This window comes from Pholcus phalangioides, unplaced genomic scaffold (genome assembly GCF_987345545.1).
Source record: "Pholcus phalangioides strain wild (caught in Gottingen) unplaced genomic scaffold, Ppha-v1.0 ptg000039l_1, whole genome shotgun sequence".
Lineage (NCBI taxonomy): Eukaryota > Metazoa > Arthropoda > Arachnida > Araneae > Pholcidae > Pholcus > Pholcus phalangioides.
Genome location: NW_028301625.1, coordinates 29079664 through 29107371, shown reverse-complemented (window position 1 = coordinate 29107371; position 27708 = coordinate 29079664). Strand labels below are relative to the sequence as shown.

At 36.3% G+C, this 27708-nt stretch overlaps 1 protein-coding gene across 2 annotated transcripts in view; it reads left to right on the top strand.

The window, feature by feature from the left end:
• The first annotated feature begins 7422 nt into the window (after positions 1-7422).
• LOC149065799 (neural cell adhesion molecule 1-B-like) overlaps positions 7423-27708 on the top strand; it is a 35045-nt gene continuing 14759 nt past the window's right edge. For both annotated transcript variants that reach the window (XM_089253784.1, XM_089253783.1), the window contains exons 1-5: positions 7423-7959; positions 10108-10209; positions 11585-11785; positions 14099-14389; positions 20542-20829. In XM_089253784.1, coding sequence (XP_089109910.1) covers positions 7890-7959; positions 10108-10209; positions 11585-11785; positions 14099-14389; positions 20542-20829 — 952 coding nt within the window. In that variant the 5' untranslated portion in view covers positions 7423-7889. The remainder of the gene's footprint in view (positions 7960-10107; positions 10210-11584; positions 11786-14098; positions 14390-20541; positions 20830-27708) is intronic.

The window sequence follows — 27708 nt, the reverse complement described above, 5'->3', positions numbered from 1 at the left end:
AACGAATTTTCACGTTTCGCTCTGTAAGGACATAAAATTATTGAAAATTGCTGCTTTATCTGCATTGGGACGTCTTTGAGATCATTTCGTTCTAATATTAACGATTGAACGGAACTCTAGTCATGTGAAATTGATTTTTGATCTCAAATCAGTTGATTCTCTAAGAGTATAAGACGTTTTCCATAGAATTTCGTATCATCAAAGCGGTTTAGATGACCAACTGAGCAATTAAAAGTCAGAACTTATTACATTCATGCTCACTTCCATGGATTTATGGATCAGGCAACATCGTCTATCGAATCGGAAATTCGACATTTTCAAATAGTTTGGTTGCTCAACTCCAAGGACCTTCTAGCTACAATGGACCATACCCGAAGCCCGGGTGCTTTATTTGCTTGTCATTTCTTTTTTTTTCAAGTAAAAAGAAGTAAAACCTCAGGAGAAAAATCCGCCCATTTTTGTCATTATTCATGTTTTGTTACTTGTGTGCACGTGTAGTTTGCTTCGTTTTCGAGCAACTTTTTCTTTCTATTAGTGAGCAGCTACGGTACTAATAACTAGAAATTCCTAAATAAAATACATGTAGAAATCATTTGCATGAGAATGTTTTTGCAAATGAATATGCATCGAGATAAATAGAAAAGATGCATTGCTTGGTTATTTGTTCTTTAGTACATATTTTCTCAGTTTTAGTTCATATTTAGCCATTTTTTTTAAGTGGAAAATTCGGGCTCTAATTACAGGCGAATCCCGTTTTAACGAATACCGTTACAGCGAAAATATCGTTTTAACGAATGGTTTTCTAATCCCTCTAATAAGTATACATAGGAACAATGAAAACAATCTGAAATTTTTTTATAACGGAGTGTTTTCTCCGGTTTCTTGGACTTCGTTATAACAGGATATTCGACTGTATAACAATCATTTAATGTATTGTTACCAAAGTGAATGGGACAAGGGCGTAGCCAGAAATTTCGTTCGGCAGGGGGGACCAAAGTAATAGAACAATAGATTTGGTCATCTTTTTCCCTTTTTTCGGTCATTTTCTCACATTTCGGACGAGGGGACCAGACCCCCAAGTCTTCCTCTTCGCTACGCCCTTGGAATGGGACTACCCCTGAGCATGAGCTACCCAAGAAAACCAATCTATTGGGGGGGGGGGGGACACGGAATTTCTTCCAGAGAATTTTTGAGTTGGTGCCAATTTTCCAAAAGCATTTAATTAACAAAAATTTATTTGATTGTTGGGGGCGTAGCCTTTGCCCTTGAGCCCCATTCTAGTTTGATCACGGTCCAAGTAAAAATATACTTTCATTCTCTCTCTCTCATTGAAACGAGCACAACTCCGGTCTATCGCCATAGGCAATTTATTCAGATCTAGTCATGCCGTAAATCTGAGTATATCCTCCCAGGATCCCCCAGATCTCATGAATCCCGAAATCCCCTGGGCGGGGTCATGAAAATGACTATATACAAAAAATATATTAAGAACAGTATATGCATCTTTATTTATTCCAGGGTTGGACAAACCCCAAGTGCCAGGTCACCATGGTGACTGGAAAATCTGTATTCGCGCCTAAAATTTTGTATATGTGATTGCTAAATCAGAATCTAGTGATGGCTCAAAATTTTCCGATTTCATAATTGTCTTCCAACATGGAAAGGAGCAGAGCCACAACTAGAGAAAGCAGGTAGGTCTGGTGCTCCGGACGCTGGACCAGAATGTGAGTCGAATTCACCCTTTAACTGCTTCTTCTACATGCAAGGGGCGCCAAAATTCCGAATTGCCCCAGATGACAAAGTATCTAGTTGCGGCCCTGGGAAGGGGTCATCAATTCCCAGAAAGGTTGAAAAAAGATTATTTAAGATACTTTTCTCGTGAAAAAACCATGCTTGGCTCTTACAAAATTTGGCTGGTGCCTAAATTTTTTAATGATTTTTGTCAAGCCCTGTATTTATTTATTTATATTTTATGATACAGTGTATATTTCCCCCAAAATCAAATTACATGTCACTTATTTAAGATTTATTTTACTCTCATATATTGAGTCATATATCAGGTTTTAAATTAGAAAAATAATAATTTTTTTAGTTGCATAAATTTCTTATTAAAAACTCGATTCAAATATTGTCACTTTTACAAGTGTGCAAGCCAAATGGAGTTTAAATTTTTCTTAAATAAATTTTAAATATGATTGAAAAAAATAAGACATATAGTAAGTTTTATTAATTTATTGATATGTCTAACAGAAAAAAAATTATTTTATACTACGCTTTATTGATTATAAGTATTAGAGGGCTGCAAAATCTAGATTGTTTTTGAAGATTCTGAATAAATTATCATTAAAGAAAATGCTTAAAATGCAGGAATTTATCAAAAATGTGTAACTATATTTAATATTGCTTACTTTTTCTGTCAGGAAACTGTGCGGAATCACGAGGAACTTTTCCGTTTTCTTGTAATACAACATGTTTTACTAACAGAAGGTTTATACTGTACGTGCACAACCGAATGTGGTCCACACAAACCATAAAATACTGTGGAACTGTCTATCTCAACATTTGTGGGGGGTGGGGGAGGGGGGTTTCAGTGGAAAAACAAGGAGTTTACTTCAAGTGGCTCCAAACACAGCTATTCTTATTTTGCAGAATCACAAACCTCGTCTAGATTTTTCTTCACCACCGTAATTTCTTTATATTCCAATTAGGATCATCTATGTCGGCGTCCTTCACGGATGGCCATCCATTAAGCACAAAAGCTTTTAAAGCCTTGACCGGCGGCGTCAAGAAGAATGTAGTTTTCAGGATCAGAAGGGAGGTCCCCATATGGACGGATGCCTCCAGGTGACATATTCCCCACATAAAAGCGACACGCTATACACTCCCCGTCCTTCTAATTAGGAAATGGTGATTGTATTCAGTAAACCTGCATTGAAGCAGCCGAAACTGAACCCTATTGAAATGCTCTTTGTCAGCTGCAGAAGGTGCGGCCCCTTTATCATGAAAAAAAAAAAAAAAACATGGAATTAAAAGTCCGCCAAAGATCCCAGGCTAGAAGCCCTTCTCCAGTATGTGGGAGTCCATGGCCGTGCTTATAGCTCGCTGAGTGCCCCCCCCCCCCGGGAAACACGCCACTAGATGCCACGGACGGGCTGTAACTAGGAGTGAAGATCATTTTATTGTCGGGAAAGGGGGGGGGGAAGCATCGAAATGCCTCCTTGAGATCGACTGTGATGCCGCAAAATATTTAAAATTTCTAACAGTGCTGCGAACGTAAACAGGGTATGTAAAACCCCCTCTTTGCGGTCACCGGCTGGACAAATAGAAATTCGTCCGTAAAAAATAATTGATCGGGAAAGGAGGAACCCTATTAAAACATTGAGAATAATTCTTCATTTTGAAATAAACACAATTTTTTGAATAACATAAGTAAGAAATACTACATCCTTTTTAGAAAAATTCCCCAATTTAATTTGCAATGGAACATAGAAAAAATTACAGTATTTTCCGATAAATAGAGGTCGCATCCTGTAAAATGGCCGGAAAAAGTGTTTGTGGAAAAATCGCCACTTTTTTTTTAACATGTCACAGCTTCGTATAAAGGCCGAAACTCACTGTACTGACGTGACGTGTTTATTCCGAGTCTAGGTGTGGAAAACGTGTCCATGCGATTTTTTTTTGGGGGGGGGGGGGGAAGAGGGGAAGATTGAGCCAGCTCTCCGAAATTAATAAGAGGGGGGGGGGAGTCTCGATCCCATTGGCTTAAAACAAGTTACGACTTAATGCACTTAACATACGACTTAATACAAGTTACGCTTACGACAGGTCCAAGCACTTCCCTGTAAAAAATCGGGGTCCTCGCGAAAGATCTGTCCAAAAGCCCGGTCCAACGGAGACAGGATCATTTTAGTCGTGGAGGGAGGGAAGAGTATGTAATTTTTTCACCCTCTCCCCACTAAAAAAAACGATCGAAACGATATTTTTCGTTCTTCCACCCCCCCCCCCCCCAGAATTAGCACTCCCCACAAGAATTCCGCCTGTGAAAACTGCCTTCTTCCCTAGTTCCGGCCCTGGCTACCTAAGTGTTGGAGTACTGGAAACAGGGCTGGGGGGAGGGGTCAAATGTCTAGGGTGCCGGACCAGAGGGGGGGGGACGCAAATTTCACCTTTTAACCTCTCTCCAACATTTATTGAAATACCGTATTTAAAATTTCTATATAAGAGTGCTGCTAACGTAGATAGTTTGAGAATCCCTGATTTATAAGGAGGAAATTTCATATTCCTAGTATTAGAATGCAATGGTACCCGGCTCAGGGGGCTTTGAAATTTTCCATTCATTTCTTATTTTCTTTTTTTTTTGTGTGTTAATTTTATTTTACTATTATTTATTTGATTCCCCTCAAAGGCACCGGAACCTAGGAGTGGAGGATATTTGAGCCCAAAAAATTTTGTAAGGCGGTTGAGCCCCCCCCTGAAAAATGTTTCGGCATCGGTCCTCAAGATCTGTTATGAATGGGCATTTAGAATGTGCTTTTTTCCCCAATATTTTTCAAAAAAACATTGGGGGGGGGGCCAAAAAGTTATTGGTCCTCCCTCATATACGGGACTCAAGCGTGTACAAAGGAGAGGGAGAATGCATTGCACAATGGTTTTTTTCAGTAATTACTGGGAGGCTCAGTCCCCTTACAAAATTTATTGCGGGGGGGGGGGGTGCTCAAATGGCCTCAGCCTCTAGGTTCTGGCACCTATTATTTATAGAGTGTAATTTATTTCGGTTTCAATATCATTGCTTCCCAATTTTCAACCTTCCCCCCTCCCCCCCACCATGCATCTTTGGGCTTATTTTCATGTCGGCGCCATGGCCGTCCTCCGGTCGCAGTGAACAAAAGAAGAGACACTCAGTTTTTGCCACAGGCAAAGAAGAAAGAGCCCCCTCAACACCTCAAAGAATCTTCCTCTCAGCCGTGCCTTCTGGCAGTAAGGATTGGAACTGATGGAGGTTGCAATTGGGGATTGAACGGCAGGGAAGAAATGAGATAAACGTATTGTCATGGAAAAAGAAAGCCAAAGACCATCCAGATTTTTTAAAAGAACTAAAATTTTGAGCAGATTGTTTCCATTAACTAATTCATAATTAGGACAACTTTTGGTTAAAAAAAAATTTTTCATCATTGCAAAATGAATAAGCCATATTCATACGAATTTTTGGGGGGGCTGAGCCGCGTCTTCAAAAATGTTGGGGGGGCTCGGGCCCATGGGCCCTATAGAAGTTTACGCCTATGTGTATAGCATGGTGCTGTTTCGGGTCAGAAATGATTTGACTGCTCGTTTTTGCATACCAGTTGTTCTCTAAGGGCGCCTCGCGGCTCCTAGCCAACCTTTGTCAGGGGTGTCGTGGTGAGCTTGAGATATTCATATGTTTCTGTTCATTGCTTCGAAGTGGGTCTTTGTTAGGCTGCTCTGGGGAGCCGTGGATGAATGTTGACTAGGGCAATAAAGCGCGGGTGAGGAAAGTTTAAGAGCCACTGCAGTACACCTATATATGTTTTCCTTCAGTCTGTTATCTGAATCGCCTAACACAGACTCCTCTTCTTGTGAACAAGATGCCATAAAAAGTCGCTAGATTTATGCCATTTTTTTGCAGCGGTCTTCTTAAAATAATATTATATTTTGCTTGTTTTGACCCGACTTACTCCCCTATTGAAATTTGACAGCCCATAATATCACCACAACCAAATATTAGTTCCAAGTTTGTCTCCGCCCATGGTCTCTCGCCATGGGGGGGGGGGAAACATTGCCCCTCCCGAGCATCAAAGGTGGAGTCCATATGAATTGACATTATCAACATCGTGCCCCCAGACTTCCAAGTCTATCTCCGCCTATGTCTCCGACGAACACCTTAAATTTTTGGGTTATATTTATTGTCTGTGTCTTCCCTATGGGAATTAGACCAGTGTTTCTCAAAGTGTGCGCTGCGGCTCCCAGGGGCGTCGCCAACCTTTGTCAAGGACATCGCAGCGATCTGATGACATTCACGATTACCCATTTAGTGCTTTGAAGTGGTTATTTTTTTAGCCTAGTCTGGGGAGCCACGGATAAACGTGGTCATGGCAAGGGAGCCACGGGTGGCAAAATTTTGAGAATTACTACTTAAATTAGAATTACTACTTGAGATGACGTAAGCAACCTTCAAACCCCCTCCCCCTTTGTCATCAAAAATCAGCAAATCCGAAACCCCCCCCCCCCTCGATGCTGACGTAATACTTGAATGACCGCTATTAGTGTAGACGCGAAAAAATAAAACTCTTTTCAGATAGTCATATCCTAGAGGCGACAAAAAATGATTCACCCCCAAGCAGCAAAATTTTCAGGACCGGCCCTCATTGCTGTATATGAAGAAAACCCAGGCAGTGTTGTGTGCCGGGTATTGCTGCTAGCTTTTGATATAATGTAAGCTTCACAATTTGAATTGATTTTGAATTTAAAAATTTTAAAAAACCATGAGAAGAAAAATTGTCGATCCCCTCCCAAAATTTTTTTTTCGGGATTTAGATTCCCCCTTCTCCTCCTCCTACACTTTCCCCGGCGATGAACATTTCCATCGAGAGAGGCTCCGAGGTGGGCATATATGCTCAAAGCTCACAATTGCTAGCATTGCCACGAGATGAAAAGTTATCCGAAGATGATGTCTATCTCCGGTGATCATACGAAGGTTTCAACATCTGACTGCTGCGAAGAATTCAGGAAAGAAAATTCAACTGTCTTCGCTGGGAATCGAACCCACGTCCTGTGTGTGCGTGCGTGCGCGCGCGTGTTATTCATGGGCGGAGATACGGGGGGGGCGTGGGGGGATTGCCTTCCGACCCCCCAGGGCCGAAATTAGGCAGCTGCAAAGGGTGCGATCGCACCGGGCCGCAAAATATTAGGGACCGTAAAAATGGGTTTTACTGCATTGATTATGTATAATATTTTACGCTAACTACATACTTTGAAAAGTCAAAACTTGAAATTTCATTGAATCCATTGATGAAAAATACGTCGATTTATTAAAAGACACACACATATGGTAGTGAATCTGCAGCCCCCACATCCTTGGATGGGGGCCTTAATTTTTGAAAGGACCCCGAGACTAAGATTTTTATCTAGCTTCTTTGGTTGAAATTCAAGAAAATTTATATTTTTATATATTTATAAACATAAGACCGATAACTAAAAACTAAAATATATGAATTGTCATCATCATCATCTGATCCCCTCCAATAAATTTTGTAAGGTGCCCGAGTCCCCCTCCCCCCCCCCAATAATTTATGAAAAACAATGCAACCTGCGTATGCGCTTGAGTCCCGTATATACGGGATGACTAGCAACTTTCAGCCCTTCCTATGTTTTCTTCATGTCAGCTCCTGTGCTCCCACCCCCATTGTTGCGGCCCTGGATAAGGGAGCCGCGGGTGACAAAAGTTTGAGAACCACTGCTAAAGGGAAATCCGGCACTGGCCACACGCCTACATCCCACTCACCCGTGGACGACTCTAGAATTACTTTTTTTAATTGCGAATAATCATTCGTATCATAACCGGCAAAAACAGAATGTTTTTCATTCCTTACCGGCCGTAAAAATGCAATTTTATAAAAGGGACAAAGAAAAAATATGCGATATACATCTATTCTTCCTCAGTCATCCTCCAATACTGTGGTTGATGGGGGAAGAATAAAAAGGGAAGAAAAGAGCCATGTTCGTTGCTATGGTAACCACGGAGAGAGTTGCTGGAGCATTTTTAGTTAGATGCTGCTGGGAAGCAAAGTAGCGTTGAAATTAGCGAATGATTGTTTTGAATTTTAACTGCATGAGTTCTATGAACAGATGCTCGTTAATCCAAACTTTGCTTCATGATAAAAGTGGCTGGATGGCGGGGAGTAGAAGTATTTATCGTTTACTTATTCACTCCAGTTATCTCAGGTGAGTTATTTCTCTCCCACTCTACTTCACATTCATATAGTAGAGGAGACTGTTATACCTTGGAACACTATTTTTCAAACTTTTTTCTTAGGCAGTTTTACTGTAAAATTTGTCACTAAATTCATTTTTAGTATCTGTATACTGAATGAAACATCATATAAAATTTAAATTACCTATCTTCAGTACTGTAATAATGAAATATGGATTTTTAGAGAAGGCTAAAATGTTCCAAGGTACAACATGGGTATTGTGCCTTGAAACAAGGTAAAATTTCAAAGGAAAAAAGATACAAATGTAACTGGGAAAAAAAACAGTATTTTTAATACAGGTGATCATATATATATATTAATGTAAAATATATAAATAATGGCACATATGTATTAAGAGATGGTATTTTTTTGGCCCAAAATATGCTGAGAAATTGAATTTTCTGAATGTTATGCCAGAACTGATATTTGGAAAGAAAGTGATCTCCTCCCGGAGGAGACAAATCACTTTTCTTTCCAAATATTAGTTTCGGCATAACATCCCGAAAATTTCATTTCTCAATGACCACATAAGATTATTTATACATAATAATATAAAAATAACAATAATGGAGATAGAAACATATTTATATAAATTAAATGCATAAATTATTCTTTATATTATACTTGTAAAAATGAAAATAGTATGTTCTTACATCTTTAGTTCTCTGTCGGTTCCTTTGATGAAAGTTGATAGCACTAGAGATACAACATCCATGATATCAGCATTTGCTCTGTCTGGCACTGATGGGTGATAAAATATTTTCTAACCTCTCTGTCTAAGGAAATTAATTTCAAATTTGCTTAGTAAACGTTTTTGTTGAACTCATAGTGCACAATACCTTTTTTTCCAAAAATTTCTGAAGAAGATACCTAACTATGTGTGAATGGAAGAGAAGAAATAGGTGTAGCTGAAATTCTTGTAAGCATTGGCGTACGCAAAGGGGAGTTTTAGGGTTCTAACCCCCAAAGCGGAGATTATAGTGTTATTTTGCAGGAAAAAACTTAAACCCCTCCTTGAGAAGAAAAAAAATTGAACTTCCCCCCTCCTTGAGAAAATTCTGTGTATGCCTATGCTTGTAAGAGAGAAGTATAGAACTAAAATATAAAATAAATTAAAAAACAAAAAAAAAAGAGCAAAAGGAGAAGATTTAAAAGTTGGTAAAAGTTGAAAGTCCAAGGTACACTAGGGCAATTTCAAGCTTCATACTGTTCCAAGGTGCATGATATTCCAACATTTATGAAAAATAACAACTTTGTTCATAGTGCTTGGTACAATTGAGTATTTGGTATGAACTATCAGGTATAAATTGTAATTATGCAATCACATAAATGTAATTAAGCATCATATATTAATACGTATGATTCACTAAACTTGCAAGGTTGAGAAGAAATACAGCAAAAACAAAACACACACAATTTTTAACTAAATTTAGCGTATTTGCAAGATCTCTGTTAAGGTCACAGACTTAGAGCTGAAATAGCACTCAGTAGTAAGGTTATGCATTTTTAATTTCTTGCACCCCAAAACCATCAGCAAAAATGCAACACTGTTAAAACTATTTCAAGTGTTTCAAGGTTTACTTTGCTCCAACAGTAGAGACAACAGTCTCCTCTACTTATGTAATTCAATTTAGAACTTTTTTTTCCTTCAGTTATTTTTACTTCTAAAGTTTTACACAAACATTTATGTAATTGCCAGATTATAAACATCTAAATAAAATTTTATATAGATTGTTGCATAATTTTAAGTGAATATTGATGTTAAATTTAAAATAGGTTTCATTTATAAATTAAGTTGCAACAATTGAAGGACAAGTAATTTCAGTGATAATAGAAAAATGGTAATACTGTGAAACTTCCATTTTTAAAGAACCCTATTTATTTAAGAACTATTTAAGGGACAGATGTCCTGATCAGTGTCTCTTTGAATAAGGAACACCCACGGGACCAGTCTTTTTGTCCTTGAAACAGAGGTTTCCCTTATTGAAAGGTAAATAAATTCCTATGCAAATAGACACAGATCAGGACATCTGTCCCTTTTTATAGAAGTTTTCACTTATTCAAAGTGTCCCTTAAACAGAGGTTTCACTGTATTTACATATCTTTCCTTTTTTTGTAGCAAGTATTGTAATAAAAGATGAAGATGGGAAGACAGTTCCAGATGTAATAGGCCCGATTAATGAAGGATCTCATTTATCTCTGGTTTGTGAAACTGATGGAGGCAGGTTGAATCATTTCTATTTTTTATTGCTGATAAAATTTTACTAAAACATGAATATGCAATTTGATTTCATGAGAAATTTCAAAGTGTAGCTGGTAGCTGGCTCACAAACCTCTTGCAGTTGTTGCAAATATTAATACCAGATCCCCTAAAGCAGCATATGTCAAAATCTGCAATGTATGTCACAGAACAATCAGTGCTACTGCCGAACAATCTGGAAGAATTTTAAGAAAAGTGTAGAAAACCCTATTATGGGAATTTTTACCACAGAACATATTTCCAGTTGGCCGAGGACTCATTGCAGAACAATGCAAAAGCAGGCCAGATCTGGGGGCCTTATATCTCTCTTGGGCTTCAGTACTGGCACAACTCAATACTTGCTGCAGTAAAATCCTTCTTAATGAACATCCCTTGGATGCCGTTACTATTTTTTTACGGCCAAATAATAATTTTTCCTTGTATAATAAAAATATGCATTTCAAACCCCTGATTAACAGTCACCCCTCTTTTGCTGACAATTTTTTTGTCCCACCGGAGTCCGCAAAAGAGAGGTTTTACTGTATTTTAAATACTGTATTTTACTGTATTTTCAATATTTAACCGTCAAATAACAGAAGTGACAATTGTCAAATGACAGAAGTGTCAGTGTATAGTTTGTCAATGCATCAGTTTTTTTAGTTGTGCTGGTCATAGGTGGAGATAGACTTGGAAATCTGGGGGGGGGGGGGCACGGTCATTATTTCTGGGGGGCACGATGATGATGATGATGTCAATTCATATATACGTATATACATTAGATCAGTCAACTTCACCTTTGACGCTGGGGGGGGGGCATTTCCCCCCGTATCACCACCCATGGTGCTGGTATTGAAGCCCATAAGCGATATATATTGTATTTTGTCTCTCTTTATTATTAATTTCTTCTGCTCACTAAAAACTAAATAAATGCCCACATGAGATCGGTTGTCATTTTCAATTCTAACAATCACCATCTAACTGAATCAGATAGTCGAAGTTCACTTTAAACACCCTCAGTGATTTCCCCTTCCTACTCAAAGGACCTTACACAAAATATATTTTCTGTTACAAAATATTTCAATTAAAGTGTGTGTGTGTGTGTGTTTTAAGCCCTCATGTTTTATCATTTATATAAATTTTTACTTGTTTGAAAATTTTCATATTAGTAAAAAAAAGCTACAAGCACATAATGTTTATAATCTCTTTTCAAGCCTGTATGGATACAACACAGTTTGCATATAACAAATATTTTCATAGCTCATTTGATTTGTTTTGTAAGTGGGCCAAACATGTCAAACTATCATCATTTGAATAAATTTTTAAATGTTTTATTCATTCTTTTTTTATGTATATATAGATGCTCCTTCAGTTGTCACTTGGTGGAAAGGCCCCTATCTACTTGATGATACCTTTATAACGATGCCAGAAGGTATTGTTCGAAATGAGCTTATTGTGTCCAATTTACATCGAAATGATTATATGGCTGCCTTTACATGTCAAGCTGCTTTGCCAAACATTACAAAGCCATCAGAAACATCAGTCAGTGTAGATCTGTATTGTAAGTATTATCTGTATTATAATTATTTGAGTTCATGTGAGAGAGTCCTTAGGCACAATATAAAATTCATTTTTGAGTGCAGTAATACGCAAAGTTACATGATAGGTAGGACCAACAATAGCAGCATGAGTCGATTTCATGTAAGTCGGGATACAATTTCGCATACCCATACATATAAATATCAGTTAATAGGGACCAAAATTTTGGAAAAGAACACCTGTCTTCCTCCTTACTATGTGCTGTACAACTTTGGTACTATTTATTCTATGGCTTCATAAATTTAACTTGCCATATGACTTCAATCCAGTCCTTGAAAAAGACTGCAAATGAGAGCTGCATGCAGTTGGAGGCAAAAAAAAAAAATTTCATCAGTGGGTTGAAATTAATTGGGATTTGCAGACCAAGTGCATTGACATCAAAGAGCATCCATCACATTAGACTAATTTTGTTTTCAAAGACTGGCAATAAAATTGGACTTCAATTATAAAACTGTGAATTTCTCTGTAAACATGGCAGATACCATACAAACCTTGGGATTCCCTTTTTAAATCATGGCAAAGTTTTCATTTTCATATATTGTAGACACACACTCTCTTAAATCAGCGTATATATAATTTCATTATATATATATATATATATATATATGGTGTTCTGATTTAATAAAAAATTTTACTTCATTATCACATATTAATCTCCACTATCTCAGTGATAATTCTGAAAGTATGCTTAAATTTCAGAAATGTGCACTTTTCACAGAAAATCTCGTAACTCTGAATTCACGCTACTTGGGTATTGTAATTCGGTTATTACTTATTACTGTATTTAGGTTTTGAAACGGACATAAAATCAAAAGTAAAATGTATTTTAAACCCAGAATATATATACAAGAGTTGAATCATTACAGTCACTGCCGGGGCTGTCTTAAGAATATCATGGGCCCCCTGGTCAAATGATTTTTTTGAAGCCCTACCTGGCAAAATCTAAAAAATTTCAACCAGATCTCATTCTTGTGAAGCCCTTTCTTCTCTTGAGGTTTCCTCGAGCTGTGTCCAAGTGAGCCCACGTGTTAAGACAGCCCTGGTCATGGCAATAATTTTCTTTTGGAGAATAGGGAATCAACATAAAACATCAAAATATTCAATTGATAGAAGACACTATATAGTAATTCTAAAGGTATGAAGAAAGGTATGTTCAAAAGACATTTTCACGTGATCCTTGAAATTTTTGTGAAATTCAGTCCTCAAAATACATTTTCTTCCTTCTTTATTTTTGTGGAAGAATAAAACAGCTTTCCTTTGCAAATTTTCGTTGCAAATAGGGAAAAAATTGTTCTACTGTTTTTTGATAAATTCTGACATATGCATAGTTTAAAAAAAGTTTAAAGTAGCTATCATTCCAGTTGCTACGTTTTTAGTATATGTGCAGAATTTCGTAAAAATTGGCCAAAAATTAATGAACACATATTGTCACTTTATAATGAAAACCTCATACATCAATTTTTTTCGAAAATTACTTTTTGACAGTTTTAGACTGAGAACATCATATCTCACCTATTACAGCTTTTGGAGGAAAAAATTGGCAACATCTCTTTGATACTTCTGGTATTCTGGCCAAACTATCCTCCATCTCTAATAGACTCGACCATCCCCATAAAATAAAACCTAGTTTTGCTTCCACTGACTGCTTTAAATACAGCTTCTTTCCTCATGCCATTGGTAAATGGAACAAACTCCCCACCTCTATTGTCGACTCTCCCACTATCACTAGTTTTTTTACAATATCAAACATTATCTATGTCACATTCAACTGCATTCTCTTGTATAGGCCTACAAGGCCAACAGCATTGTATAAATAACGATCTGCTTTATATTTTATATAGAGGAAAAAAATGACACCCCTTTTGTGTATTATTCAATGGGATGTCTTTTTTTTTTTTTTTTTTTTTGCTGCTCTTCCTGTAAAGTTGGGAATTTGCATTATTTTTAACTTTAATCTCTAAATTTACTGATTTATTTTATTTTCCTAGAGCTGTAATTCCACCGCAGAGCACAGGTTGGGAACTGCCAGAGTAGAATAATGGTGAAGTGTCATATCTTCACAATATATATATATATATATATATATATATATATATATATGATGAAATATATATGTTTGGGTCAGTCTGAAATGTAGCATCCGTTCAAAGTGGATAGACACTTTGCAATCAAAATAAAAAATGCACAAATGGAATAAAAAACCTTTGGACATTTTGTAAAATTGCATTTGATTTAAATACAATCTTCAGTCATACATATTTCCATGTCTTTTTAGTAAGACCGATAGATGTACATATCACTTCGCTTCAGCGCCCTCTTTCTGCTGGCCGTGAAGTGCATCTAATTTGCCAGTCAAGAGGATCACAGCCTGCAGCTGTTCTTACTTGGTGGCTTGGAAGCAAACATCTTTTTGATGCTAAAAATACATCATTCAACAGTGTATCTGCTAGCACACTGTCATTTATACCAAGCATTGAAGATCAAGGAAGAATATTATCTTGTCGAGCTTCTAATCCTATGTTGAATGGTAGCATCTTGGAAGATTACTGGGTTCTTAATATTTATTGTAAGTTATTTCTAATTGGATTTTACTTATTTATGAATAAAATTTAGAATACTTAGTTGTGAGTAGGGTTACCAGACATCCTCATTTATGAGGACATGGGCTCACGCTTTTATGTCATTTCGATCATTCTCATACAGTTTTGAAATTTCTCTCTTTTGTCCTTATTTTCAGGTATCCAGAATTATTTTTCTCTTTTCTTTCCAGGGAAAAATTGCACTGTGGGGAAAAATCTGCTCATCAGTTTGCGTTTGTTTTTTTTTCTCACAAATATTCCTTCCTTTTACAGCCCATCTATTGCAGACAAATACAACCAGGGCCGCAACTATATAATTTGTCACCTGGGGCAAGCCGGAATTTTGGCGCCTCTTGCATTTAGAGGAAGCAGTTAAAAGGTGAATACAGCGCCACTTCTGGTTCAGCGCCTGGGGCACCAAACCCGGCTGCCCCCCCAGTTGCAGCCCTGAATACAACGCCACAACAGGCAAAATGCCCAACAAGGTGGCTGAGAAAAAGATGCCCATAACAAATATGTATGCCATATATTTCAAAAATACAGCAACCCAATTAAAAATGCAATTACAAACAACATATATACATGATGAAATATTATACAATGCCCATAAAGAATACTTATGGTTGTCGATTTCTAAGTACGGATAGCTTCTCGATTTACCCCAACATATTTATCGTATTTCTTTTTAAACGTATCAATTGTGTTAGAATTTACTACTTCCAGGGGTAAGCTATTCCATTTATTAACAACCCTATTAGAGAAAAATTCCCCCTGCGACACCATAACCTCACATTGTCTCTTACCAATCAATACTAGTGTACCCTTGTAAAAGCAGTCCATTGACGTTGTACTAATAATTCATGATCCATCCCGTTGAAAATTTTGAACACTTCGATCATATCTCCCTGACACCTGCATTCATCCAATGTAAACATATTCAAAAAATTAAGTCTCTCTTCATAACTCAAGCCTCGTGTGCCAATAAGGACACGCGTAGCACTTCTCTGCACCCCTTCAACCAAGTCTATGTCCCTTTGTAGGTATGGTCTCCAAAACCTTGCAGCATACTCCAGTCCAGGGCGAACTAAGCCTCGGAAAAGCAGAAAAATTACTTTAAGAGAATGCGAAGAGAACTTTTTGAAAATGAAACCAAGCATTCTATACACTTTTTTGACCACTGCTGAACAATGTTCAGAAAACCTAAGCCACTCGTCAATGAGAATTCCCAAATCGGTGAAAACATACATTCAAACCCTGATTTAACGCCACCATTTATTTTGCAAAATTCTGGTGCTATAACGACTTTTTTTTTTTTTTTTCAAACCGAGCACAACTCAGGTCTATCGCCATAGGCAATCCACTACCTAGTGAGTTGAGCCGGAAGTGTGTAAGTGTGTGTACTTAACAGTCTGAATGCGTATCTAGTGTTGTGTATGATTTTTCAGTGCTGCCATCTATATCTCAGACGTGAAGTGAGTGATGTGTAGTGACTGAATATTTGTACTGTTTGTAGGCCTGTTGCTCTCTGTGGCGAGACTTTTTAATGGGGAGATCAGCTCGCATTTGCGCCTCGAAGTTGGGAACCACAGGAAACCAACTTCAGCCGACCACCACTGTGGCGATGGTGGGGCTCGAACCCGGGTCTCCGCGATGCGAGTCCATCACTATGACTACTCGACCACCACAGCGGCGCTATAACGAGTTTGGCATTATATTGAATCACAGTCTAACACATGTAAAGCCTAAAAATGGAAGATTTTTTTTTTTTCACTGAAAATTTCTGGTGCTTAACGGGTTTGGTGCAACATAAAGCAGCATTACAACAGGGTTTGACTGCACATAAATGATCATTGGTGTACACAAAGTGGGGTTTGGGGTGTTATTTTGCAGGAAAAAATATAAACCCCCCCCCCCTCAGAAGAAAAAAAATCTGAACCCCCTGAGCAAATTCTGCATATGCCTATGTAAGTGATGATGCTAAAGGTGCACACACATTCATCTTCATTTCTGAATTTAAGAATCTGGTAACCCTTCTTGTGAATAAAATATTTGAAGAACATTTTTTTTATCACTTTAAAAGGATTTGATTGTATAGCAGCGTTTCTGAACCTGGAGCCATATGGCCCCCTTGTGGTCTTGTGATATTCTAGGGGTGGGCATGGGGGGAATCAGATGAAAGGGGGAGCCATGACAGGTGGTAAAAAAGGGGGCCACAAAGAATTGTGAAGAAATAAAGCTTTCAAGTGAAATATGGCGGGCAAAAATGTGATCAATAATCTAGCAGAACTGTCCATGGCACCAGGGCCATCTTAATCCATGTGCCCAAAGCTGGGGACCTCATGTCCATAGGGGCCTACATGATTAAATCTGGTGCTATGATTTTTGAGTGTAAGTGTGCAAATATGTATGTAAGCAGGTACTATACCAGAAAAGGTGGGGGGGGGGCAGAACATCCTTCAAACTCTGCCCGGGAACCCATGATGTTGAGACGGCCAATCATAGAGAACCCCCACATGAAGGAATCTCACTGAACCCTAGCCCAGCGTAGGCACAGATCCAAGGTAAATACCCATCGCCCTCCTGACACAGTGTTGGGAGGGGCAATTTATTGTGTAGGTTCCTTTGATCATCCCATATTTTCTGAGACCTATTTTTCCCATTTAGTGTGATTCGGCTGTTGGATAAGATGATTCCTTCCCCTCCCATTCTAGAGCTGTGCTTTGCCCAGGGTTCCAGAGATGATAGTATTTAAAAAAAGTCCATTATCATTTTAGTTCTGACTGAATTTAATTCAATAAGTAGCAAAGGTCTTGGATGAGTGTAGGAGTCCATGGATATGACTGGGGGAAGGGCACAAGAAAAACTATGGTTCAAAGGGAGCCATTGGATGAAAAAGATTGAGAAACGCTGTATATCTTGATGTATTCATTCGAGGGAATGAAAAGTTAAAGGCTTTTAACTTTGTAAAAACTCATGAGAATAGACATATATATGGGTCATTCTCATGAAATTGCAAAAAAGAATGGGGTCAAAAATAAATGTCAATCAAAAAATCCAAAAAACTTTTTATAGACACTTCTTTACCTGCTGATAAATAAAATATTGCCAGCAGTAAATTTTGTTCAAAATTCATGGTGAAAAAATTTGTTTCAAATTTAGCAATGTTTAGAGATAGGCAAATCTGACATGACATTTTGCCTATTTCAGCACTAATTTGATATTTATGCTTGACATTTACAGCATATTCCATCTATTTTGGTTGCTCATTTTCAACTTGGACAGGCAAAGATACTCTGAAGGTTTTTTTTTTCTAATTGCATTTTTATTTTACTTATGTTTCTCATCCTTTTTTTGCCAATTTCATGGGGGCAAAAAATTTCTAATTTGTCTTTATTTTGCTAGAGCACAAGAGGTACTCTCTCACAACAAAGTATTCAGATAAAACGTTTCTGCGCATGCAGCTTGATGTAACAACCAAGAAACCTGGATTTTTTTAAAATTTTTATCTTTCTCCTCCTCTAACTTATGATCAAACCTTCTTTATGTTTACGTATTACGTAATGCCACGAGAAAGACATTTTTATACAAATATAAATACAATATAAATACAACAGGCAAAATGCCCCAAAATGAGGTGGCTGGGAAAAAGATGCCAAAAACAAATATGTGGATGTCATATGTTTCTAAAATACAGCAACCCAGTTGAAAATGCAATTATAAAAATTATATATACATGATAAAATATTATAAATTATGCATTTATTATAAATTACACAAATAAATATTCACATGTTTTGCAACACTGATAAAAAACTATGCATGTTGAAAACATGTGCTTTTTATAATTAATAGAGGTTTCTTAACTGAAGCATGTGATAAAGTGAAAATAATTTTCAATTATGATTGAGTTGATATTTTAATTGTGGCAGCTATTTATTTTCTGTGCACATAGTATACACATACACAAGATTTTAAGTTTTAAAGGCCTTGGATCGAGCCACTAGCATTCTGTACTACATGTTTCTAGTGATGCTGAAGCCTTTGGATACCATTGGCACTGCCTAATATCTGGATGGTGCAAAAAGAGTAATCTATTGCCTGAAGAACATCTTCAAATGCTAGGAAACAAATCCAGCAAAGTAGTTCCTTCATCTTAGAGATTAGGTTGAAGTCGCAGGAATCTTAATCTGGAGAGTATGGGGGTTAGTAGAGCACTTCCCGACCCCAACAGTGGAACAAATCAGATCACAGCTCCTGCTCCATGCACCCTTGTATTGTTGTGTAGAATGGTGGGTGGATTATGTGCACAAAGTATTATTGTTTTCTTCTAAGAGCTGCTTGCAGATTATTTTGCAAAAAACTGACAGTAGTACTCTGCATTAACAGTACACCTTTGGAAAATGGAATGCTTTATGATAACAACATCCCAATTGTAGGCAAGAATCACCATAGCTTTTACATTGGTGGTGGTCTGCCAAACTTTTTTTCTTTGTGGTGACCCGTAATGATGTCACTTGTTTCAGCTTTGGTTTTCTTATCCATTTTTCTATTGCTCGGTTAGGTAATGCAGATGCAATGCAAGCCTCTTGCAGTCCTTGGTGGCACTGTTGTGCACATTGTGACCTTTAGCACATTTAATTTTTAACCAGAACATCAAACATTAACGAAAAAATTGTGACTGTATTCTGTGACCAACTCATTACCAACTGCTCTGTTCCTGTTATCACTGTATACGTGCATGGGGTTAGGGTGCAAGTTCATTTGCTCTGAGGGAAAGCAAGCATTTAACTTACTTGTGGTATAAACGACATGGTCTGGCTCTATTTTACAGCATGGCTACAGCATTGTTGCCACTATTAAAAAATCAACCAATGTATTTATCCCAAAAAAAAGTAGCCAGAAGTAAATTTATTAAAAACACTTATCTCTTTTTTTCCTGAATAAATCTAATTCGTGAATTAATTTACAAATCCATAATTGATTTAAAAGGACATTCACGTGTGATGGCTGCATTCTTCTCTCTTAACCTTTCCAACACAAAATTTGATAGGTAGCAACTGGGGTTATAGGATCCTAAAAATATATATTATTGAAAATATGAATATATTTTTGTTTTAAGATAAAGAAATTTATAATTTGAAAAATGAACTGGAAACAGAGTAAGGAGAAGGACATTTCCTTAAGAAATAGAAATTTGTTCAAGCAAATTTGGAAAATCTATCGATGAAAAAAATTGTAAATAGAGTGGTGAGTTTTGTCAGAAAAAGGAATATAAATAAAAAGCAATGAAATAAAAGTTCTGTGACAAATATATTGGGGACATAATTTAAGCCAATTTCATGAGAATGCCCTATATGCGATGATATGGGCAAGGATGCCCAAAATAAAAAATGATTGATGATGCTTGAAGTGACTGTGATGATTGGGGGTCACCAACATTTTATTGATACTGCATATGTATACATGCACAGTGACCATACACTTTGCTTTAAATTAAAATGTCACATTTTCAGTCCCAAATTTGCATATTTTTTTCTTGGCATAATTTTCATTTGTGGTAATGTCAAATAATTTTTTTAATCCACAGTACAGCTCTTATTGTTGATCCATCATAGCTTGTACTTATACTATCAAAAGAAGTGACAAGGCAATGGTCATAAAGGAATTTATTTCAAAAGTGTTAAAATTTTAAAAAAATATGTTAAAACACAAAAACAAGGAAGCTAACTTATCCAAGCACATGTTCTAAATATTTTTTTTTTGTTCTGCAGTTACATTATTGAATTAATTTCAAATTTTTAAGACAGACCTGATTAATCCGAAATTCCACTGTAACTCAAGATGTGGGTTTGATCTAAATTGAAGATATTTTCCAGTTTATTGGGTAATATGCAATTTAATTAATATAAAATACAGTTTCTTTGGTTTTGTGTTAATGAGGATTGAGAGTATTCAGCACATGCAATGCCTTTTTTTAATTTTTACCTGAAAATTCACTAGAAAGACAATGCAAAGTGGTCAGTCAAAAATATAGCCCAAAGGTTCCATGAGTGTGCTATACCCATCACTTTTATACAAATTACCAATTAATAACAGTTAATAATCACTCTTATATTCCTTTTTACTTGTTTTTATTTAGATGTCCCACAACTAGTGGTAACTGTTGGTACTCTTCATCCAAACATCAAAGAAAGAGATGATGTTTATTTTGACTGTAACATACAAGCAAACCCACCAGCAACTCAAGTCGGTTGGAGATTCAATGGAAAAACACTATACAACAATCATATTACAGATGAAATCAGAGTAAACAATCAATCATTACTTTTGAGAAATGTTACAAGAAAAAATGCAGGAAATTATTCATGTATAGCAGCAAATGTAGAAGGGGAATCCACAAGTGAAAGCGTTTATTTAGATGTTCAATGTAAGTGTTTATTATATTTAGTAAATTTTATAAACTTGTAGTATATAATAAAGTTTTTATAGCCACCCAAGTCAAAACATATCTCACCATTATAATTTTCACACAAATACATATGATCGTTGCATTTATTTCAGTTCAGAAATATGCTTCATTCATAAAGCATACTTCATACTTCATTTCAGGGGTGGCCTAAGGAAGGGTGCACCTGGGCGGCAGGTTGTAAGGTGGCAACCTAAGCTTTTGTTTAGATACACAATTTTTTGAAAATTGGAATAATAAAAATTAAAAGACTCCATGCACTGTCACTCTTTTGAGCCATATCTTGACAACGGAAATGCTGAGAAAACTTGCAAAAACAGGCAGGGCCTGGGGCTGTGATACCAGAAACAAGAATGGACTCTATGGACTACTTCTTTCCCCCAAAGCAGAATATGCCAAAATCTGTGATGTACGTCACAGAACAATTAGCGCTATTGCAGAACAATCTGGAAGTAGTTTAAGAAAAAGTGCAAGAAAACGCTATTATGGGGATTTTAATCGCAGAACATTTCCAGTCAGCCGAGGGTTCATTGCAGAACAATGCAAAACATTCTGCTTTCAGGCTTCTCTTGAATGTGGTGTGGGCCCCCGGGTAGGGTTTTTCACTGGGCTCATTATAGTAAATTTATAGTATGAAAAAAAAGATCAGAATCGTCCCAGGCTGGAGCCCTGTCAGCCTCAACCAGTAATTTTCCAGAAACAGTGTCAAATAAAGGCAAAGAAAGCATTAAGGTTTTCTCTTGTCCGGGGTCTGAAGCACCAGGAAACCCCCCCCCCCCCAACACACACACACACTTAATTTCCGCCTTGGGAAGCTTGGAGTAAGTATTTTGGCATTAGTAAGGTTCAACCATGGCCCCCACATTTTGGGGCAGGGTCCCTAGGCCGGGATCTTTGGCGGGCTCTTCTATAGTAAATTTATAGCGTGAGAAAAAAAAAATGATGGTATTTATTTTGGGCCCCAGGGCTTTGGGGGCCATTGCTTCAACTGTATTAAAAAAATTTAGAGTAATTCAAAAATTCAGTCCTAAAAGGAAGAAAAATATGAGGGTTCATCAACAAGAGCTGAATGTGGAAAAAGTTATCTGGTATAATTAAGAACAGTAAAATAATTCACAAGACCAAAAAAACAGGACTGTTTCTTTAAAAGCGGGACGTATGGTCAAGCACGTTTTGGTTAAACAGGTGTGCAACTTTGGCCGGGTAAAAAGTCAGGTTCATCTCAAAGTTCTCTTGGCTAAAGCTCTTTCAGCCTTCCACCTCAGATGTGTTCAGCGGGCGGCACATGAGGCTTTGCACCCAGGCGGAAGGTGAGCTAGAGCCACTCCTGCTTCATTTTAATTCTGACTATCTTATTGAACATTTATCGAGGGGGTGAATTTTCTTCTAGTGATTATTGTGTCATTAGTTTTGTATGTAATTTTCTACAGGTAAAGCATTTAACAAAAGATTGGTTCCTTGTTTTCATAGAACCAACTTTGGGAACAAGAATGGACTCTATGGACTATTTTGAACTGACAGTTCTGAACTGTCTAATATGATCTTGACAGCCCTAAGAACCATATTAACCACACTTTAATATTAATTCAAAAATGGTTCTATGTTAATGATTTAAAATTAGATTTACAGAAGACAAAATACGTTAATTTCAATCTTATGCAATCTGATTTACATCTTAATCCTAAATTTCACACCCTCGCTTGTGATTTTCAACCTTATTGTCATTGCGATGCAATTCAAGAAGTAAATAGTATTAAATACTTAGGTTTAAATGTAGACAGCAATTTAAAATGGGAATCTCATGTTCATGAACTACTTAAAAAACTTTATTTTGTTTTATATAATTTGTATTATATAAAGTAAGAAAGTTTCCGCTAATTTCTTAAAAGACCTGTACTATGCTTGGTTTTATTCACTTATAAATTATGGTACAATTATATGGGGTGGTGATTATAAAACTAGTTTATTGCCTTTATTTTCAATACAAAAAAGGGTTTTCAAAATTTTGAATCAGGGTGAGTCTCATTCTTCTACAATTTTTAGAAATGTTAATCCACTTCCTTTTTATGCCATAATGCTCTTTTTTGTATTATTCTGTTCTTAAACCGTAATAAAGGCTTATGCAGTTTAAAAGATTATGTTTCAGAGCGAAGACCTCATATGATTTACCGTATTCCTACTTTTAGGAAAGAAATTTTTCGTAAACATTTTTATTATTTATCTCCGAAATTATATAATTCACTACCACTAGAAATACAAAATATACTCACACATGCGGCATTTAAAAAAATCATTATTCAATTTATTAATTTCAATAGACGATGTAGACTCTTATTGTGACTTTTCGGAGGAGAAATAAAATTTATTCAATTTAGCTTTGCCACTTTAATTATGTGTATTTTTTCAATTAAAAAAATTGTTTGTGTTTGTCTATGTATGTGCGAGTTTCATTTTTTTTCATATATTTTTTATCTAATGTTTTGTTTTATTTTACATTTCTCGCCATGCATTAAGAACTTTGTCTTTTTTGTGTTGTGTATGTTTTTTCGTTCTTGATTTTTTATCTTTATGTATTTTTTTATTTGACAGTGATAATTTTGTTTCTTTTATGTTGTATATGTGTCTTTTTTTTTTATGTTTCTGTTCATGTCATATGCTTTATATATTTTATTCATTAATTATCATGTAAATTTTCAATCATCCGTACAGACATCACAGCCTCTGGATGATAAATATGTTTTTTTTAAACTAATCTAAGTCTCTGTATGTTGGAAATGAATAAATTTGATTTGATTTGTATGAAAATACATTTTGGACGAATTGCAATTCAATAACCTTGACCATTTTTCTATTTTTTTTATTGTTATTTTTTGTAAATTAATGGAAATAGGGGAAATAAGTAATAGAATTCAGAAAAATAAAGAAAAACATTGTGAGGTATGTTAGTACTGCTACACTTGAGCTCTTCAATATAATAACTTGTTTAAAACCAAGTGTTTGTTACAGAAATATAATTCCACAATTGCAATCTTAATATTTGAAAATATTCAAATTCAAAATGACACATTAGTCTTCTTATCAGAGAACGAATGACTGGGGCTGTAACATAGCCTACATCCAGGGGAGTACGCAGGATCGACCTTTATAAAGGGGCTACAAAAAGGTTTGGGGGGGGGGGCACAAGGAATCTCCTCCAGAGAAATTTTGAGTTAACAACCTTTAAAAAGCATTTAAATCAACAGAAATTGATGCAAACAGCATATGAAAGTATTTTCTAACGATATTTTAAATTTTTTTACAAAAATATTAAATTTTATTTCTGATCATCTATGGGGGGCATGAGACTCATGTGCCTCTCCCCGCAGATGCCTCTGTGCCTATATTCTAAAAATGTTAGGGCTTTTAAATTTTGTATTCTAAATGTTTTTTATGCATAAGCTCCTATTCATCTCTAACGCTGTTACTGTACTAGGTTAATAATGAGATTGAGGAAAAAAGAAGAAAAAATACCAGCCAGAAACATACATACACACCTTACATTTTTTTTGGAAGTTTAGTAGTATTGTCATTATACTGTATAGGATTAAATTCAGAATTTATATACTGTATGTCTGTCTTCCTAAGATGTTAAGAAACTTTTTACTGATGAAAAATGAATATAACGGGAGAAGAATCCCAAAAAAAAAAAAAAACTTTGCTATAAAATAGCTAGATTTTACAGTTTTCACATTCCTATCCAATTTCTCATCCTCAGCTAGTAGGGATGAGATGATTAGCATTTACTAAAAAAATTAGTACTCTTTTCGGTTCTCTATAGAAAAATTGCTCATTTTTTGTATACAACCATTTGTCTGCTCTTAGCTTTTGTTATTACATGGTTTGATGAGGTTGGTTCATGAACAATTCTTCTGCAAACCTTCTGGCTGTCTAGATTAGTGGTTCTCAACCTTGGAAAGCTCACGACCTGGTCGATTTCTTTTTGTGAGTGAAAGGCTTGATCATATATGCAACTAATGAGAAAGAAATGAGGAAAAATGAAATAGTGAATCACTCATGGCCCAGTTTGACTAATGCCAGGGCCCGCTACCGAGACACGTAAGAACCCCTGGTCTATACCAGGAGTTCTCCAACTTTTCCACCCGCGATGCCCCTTTCCCTGATAAATGCTTATCTATGGTTCCCCAGGGCAGTTTAACAAAGGATCTGTTCCCAAAAAACCTTTGTCAGGCACCCCTGACAAAGGTTGGCAGTGTACAGTTTGAGAACTGAATGAATGAACGCCAGAACTTTGCCACTGGACTTATCCTGTTGCAGAGATCTCTTCCAGCCCAGCTTCATGGCAGTCTGGAACAAGTGATGTGTAACTGCATACCCAATAAATGGGAGGATGATTCAGATGATGGTGGTGTTTATGGCTGAAAGTTTCAAGGAAGCACTCAAGCCTCCCTATGGAAAAATCATGACATGAGAGTTCAGAGGTTCCCAGATAGGAATGTTTTGAACACTCTGAACAACAGTAGATATTGTCTCTCTCCAGGGCAGTCATTATTAGTGATGTCCATACTAAAGGCTACTGTAAAACATCAATAATCAGAGCAAAAAAAAAAAACTACAACATTCATCTTGTGTGCACAATTGGTACCTCCAATGAGGAGGGGAGTTCTGATTTTTTAAGGGGTCAAGAATATATATATGAGACAATAGAATAAAAAGTAATATTATAGAACTGTCAAAAGGCAAGCAAAGTTCCCACCCATTATGCCATTTGACAAGTCAAGTGGGTTTGAGGAAAGAGAGTTTGTTGAAGTTTTTTTTCAAAAACTACATAAAGCTAATAACACTAAAAATGATATCAGGGGCTTTGAACTGAAAGCCTTTTTCTTACAACCAATGTTAGTTTAAGGGGAAAAAATTGAATTTTAATCAAAGAATTTTCCTACTTTTGCTGAGAAAAGAAAGGGTTTCTCTTGAAAAAATTGCGGCCTCAGAAATATTGTGGCCTGGTGCGAACTCACCTTTCGCACCTGCCTAAGTCCAGGCCTGGAAGTAGTGTGGCCGAGGGTATCGTCCCACAGGATTGGAAACTCGCTAATGTAGTTACTATCTTTAAAAAGGGTAGTAGGGAAACAATTTCAAATTATCGCCCAGTGAGTTTTAACTGGCTCCCTCTTAAAAATCACTGGAAATTATTATCATAAGGGAACTCATGAAGTGGATGGATAATTGTCGAAAAATCAGCATGGGTTCAGGAAGAGCAAGTCATGTGTAACCAATCTCCTTTGCTTCTATGATCATGTAACCAAGGCCTTGAGCAAAGGCAAAAACATTGATGTGGTCTATCTTTGATTTCCAAAATTCTTTCGATAATGTCAAACATAGTAAACTCTTGAAATGTTTACATGAGATTTGAAGCAACTCATTGAACTGGATAGAATCATGGCTGCAGGATAAGTCATAGTGGATTGGTGTGTGGTGGGATTGCTGGTATTCCACCTGTTTAGATAGTTTTCTTTAGGTTTTGGAAAAACTTAGCCCTCTAAAGAGTTAGCATGTGATCATTTTTATAAATAAATAAAAAATACTCATTGATAAAAACACAATAAGTTGGAATAATCTTAGATAAATTATAAAAATGTAAAAATAATGTTTTATTAAAACTTGAATTTATTTTGATATACCTCATGAAAAATAAGAGGCTTACACATTGAATGGTTGCTTTATAAACTGGTTGTGCATGTAGAACAGAGATGGACTTGAAAGGCTGGGGGCAAAATATTCCAGCTTCATCTGCATTGAACATATTGGAAGGATTGTATGACTTAATTACTTTCATTATTTCACTAGCTTTCCATTCATTAATATTTTTCAAGTCAACTGAGCTTGCCTCCTCACAAATCTGCTTTGGTACCTCACCATACTGTTCTTTGAAGCGACTAAGCCAGCCAACTCTTGTTTGAAAGTTTTCGTATCCAAAAACACGTGAAAAGAAATGTCTTAAAACAAGTATAGACAGCTGCCTTGTTTTTGTATCAGTTATAACAGGTTTTTTATTTCCTAATATTAGAATTTGATATAGCCTACATTGTCCCAATGTAATCTTATTTGGGGATTAGAAAAGTTTTCATTAAGAGAAATTTACATTATAACACTATTTGTTAAAACAGGAATCAACTGTAAATGCTTTAGTCATATACATCAGTCAGCTCTGTCATTGATGCTGGGGTAGGTCATTGCCCCCCCCTTGCCCTCTCCTGGACTGTATCTCTGCCCATGCGGCTGTGCGCTAGTCAGGTCCATTAAGCAATCTGGCATTTTTAGCATAGAAGAGAAAATCATCTCACTGCACCCGTGTGCAGAAGTTTAAATTGTTCAAATGGGCTTTTTTCAACTACCTTCTGGTAGGTAATTTAGCTTAAGAGCCATTATACACATGTCACTAAGTGGCACGAAAGCACACTACTTTTGGGAACATGCTACCAATAAGCAAATGATTAGCACATGCATTTGAAATTAGCAAACTTATGGAAGAACACGCTGCTGAATCGCACAACAGTCTACTTTTCTGTGCTTGATAACATGCAGTTAGGGGGAAAAAAAGCTGATAAATAGAGCCCGGATTATATGCATTTGCATATTTTGGCTTTTTTTACTATTAATCCATATAAATGCATAAAATCAAAGAATTTTCAGTATAAGTACATATTTTTGAAGGTTTATTTAAGCCCACTCAATTTTTTTTATAATTTTTCAAACAAATATTGTTCATAATATTTTCATAACATCAGTTATTTTTCCCACAGGTGAAATTTAGTGAATTAATACATATTTATAAAGTATTTT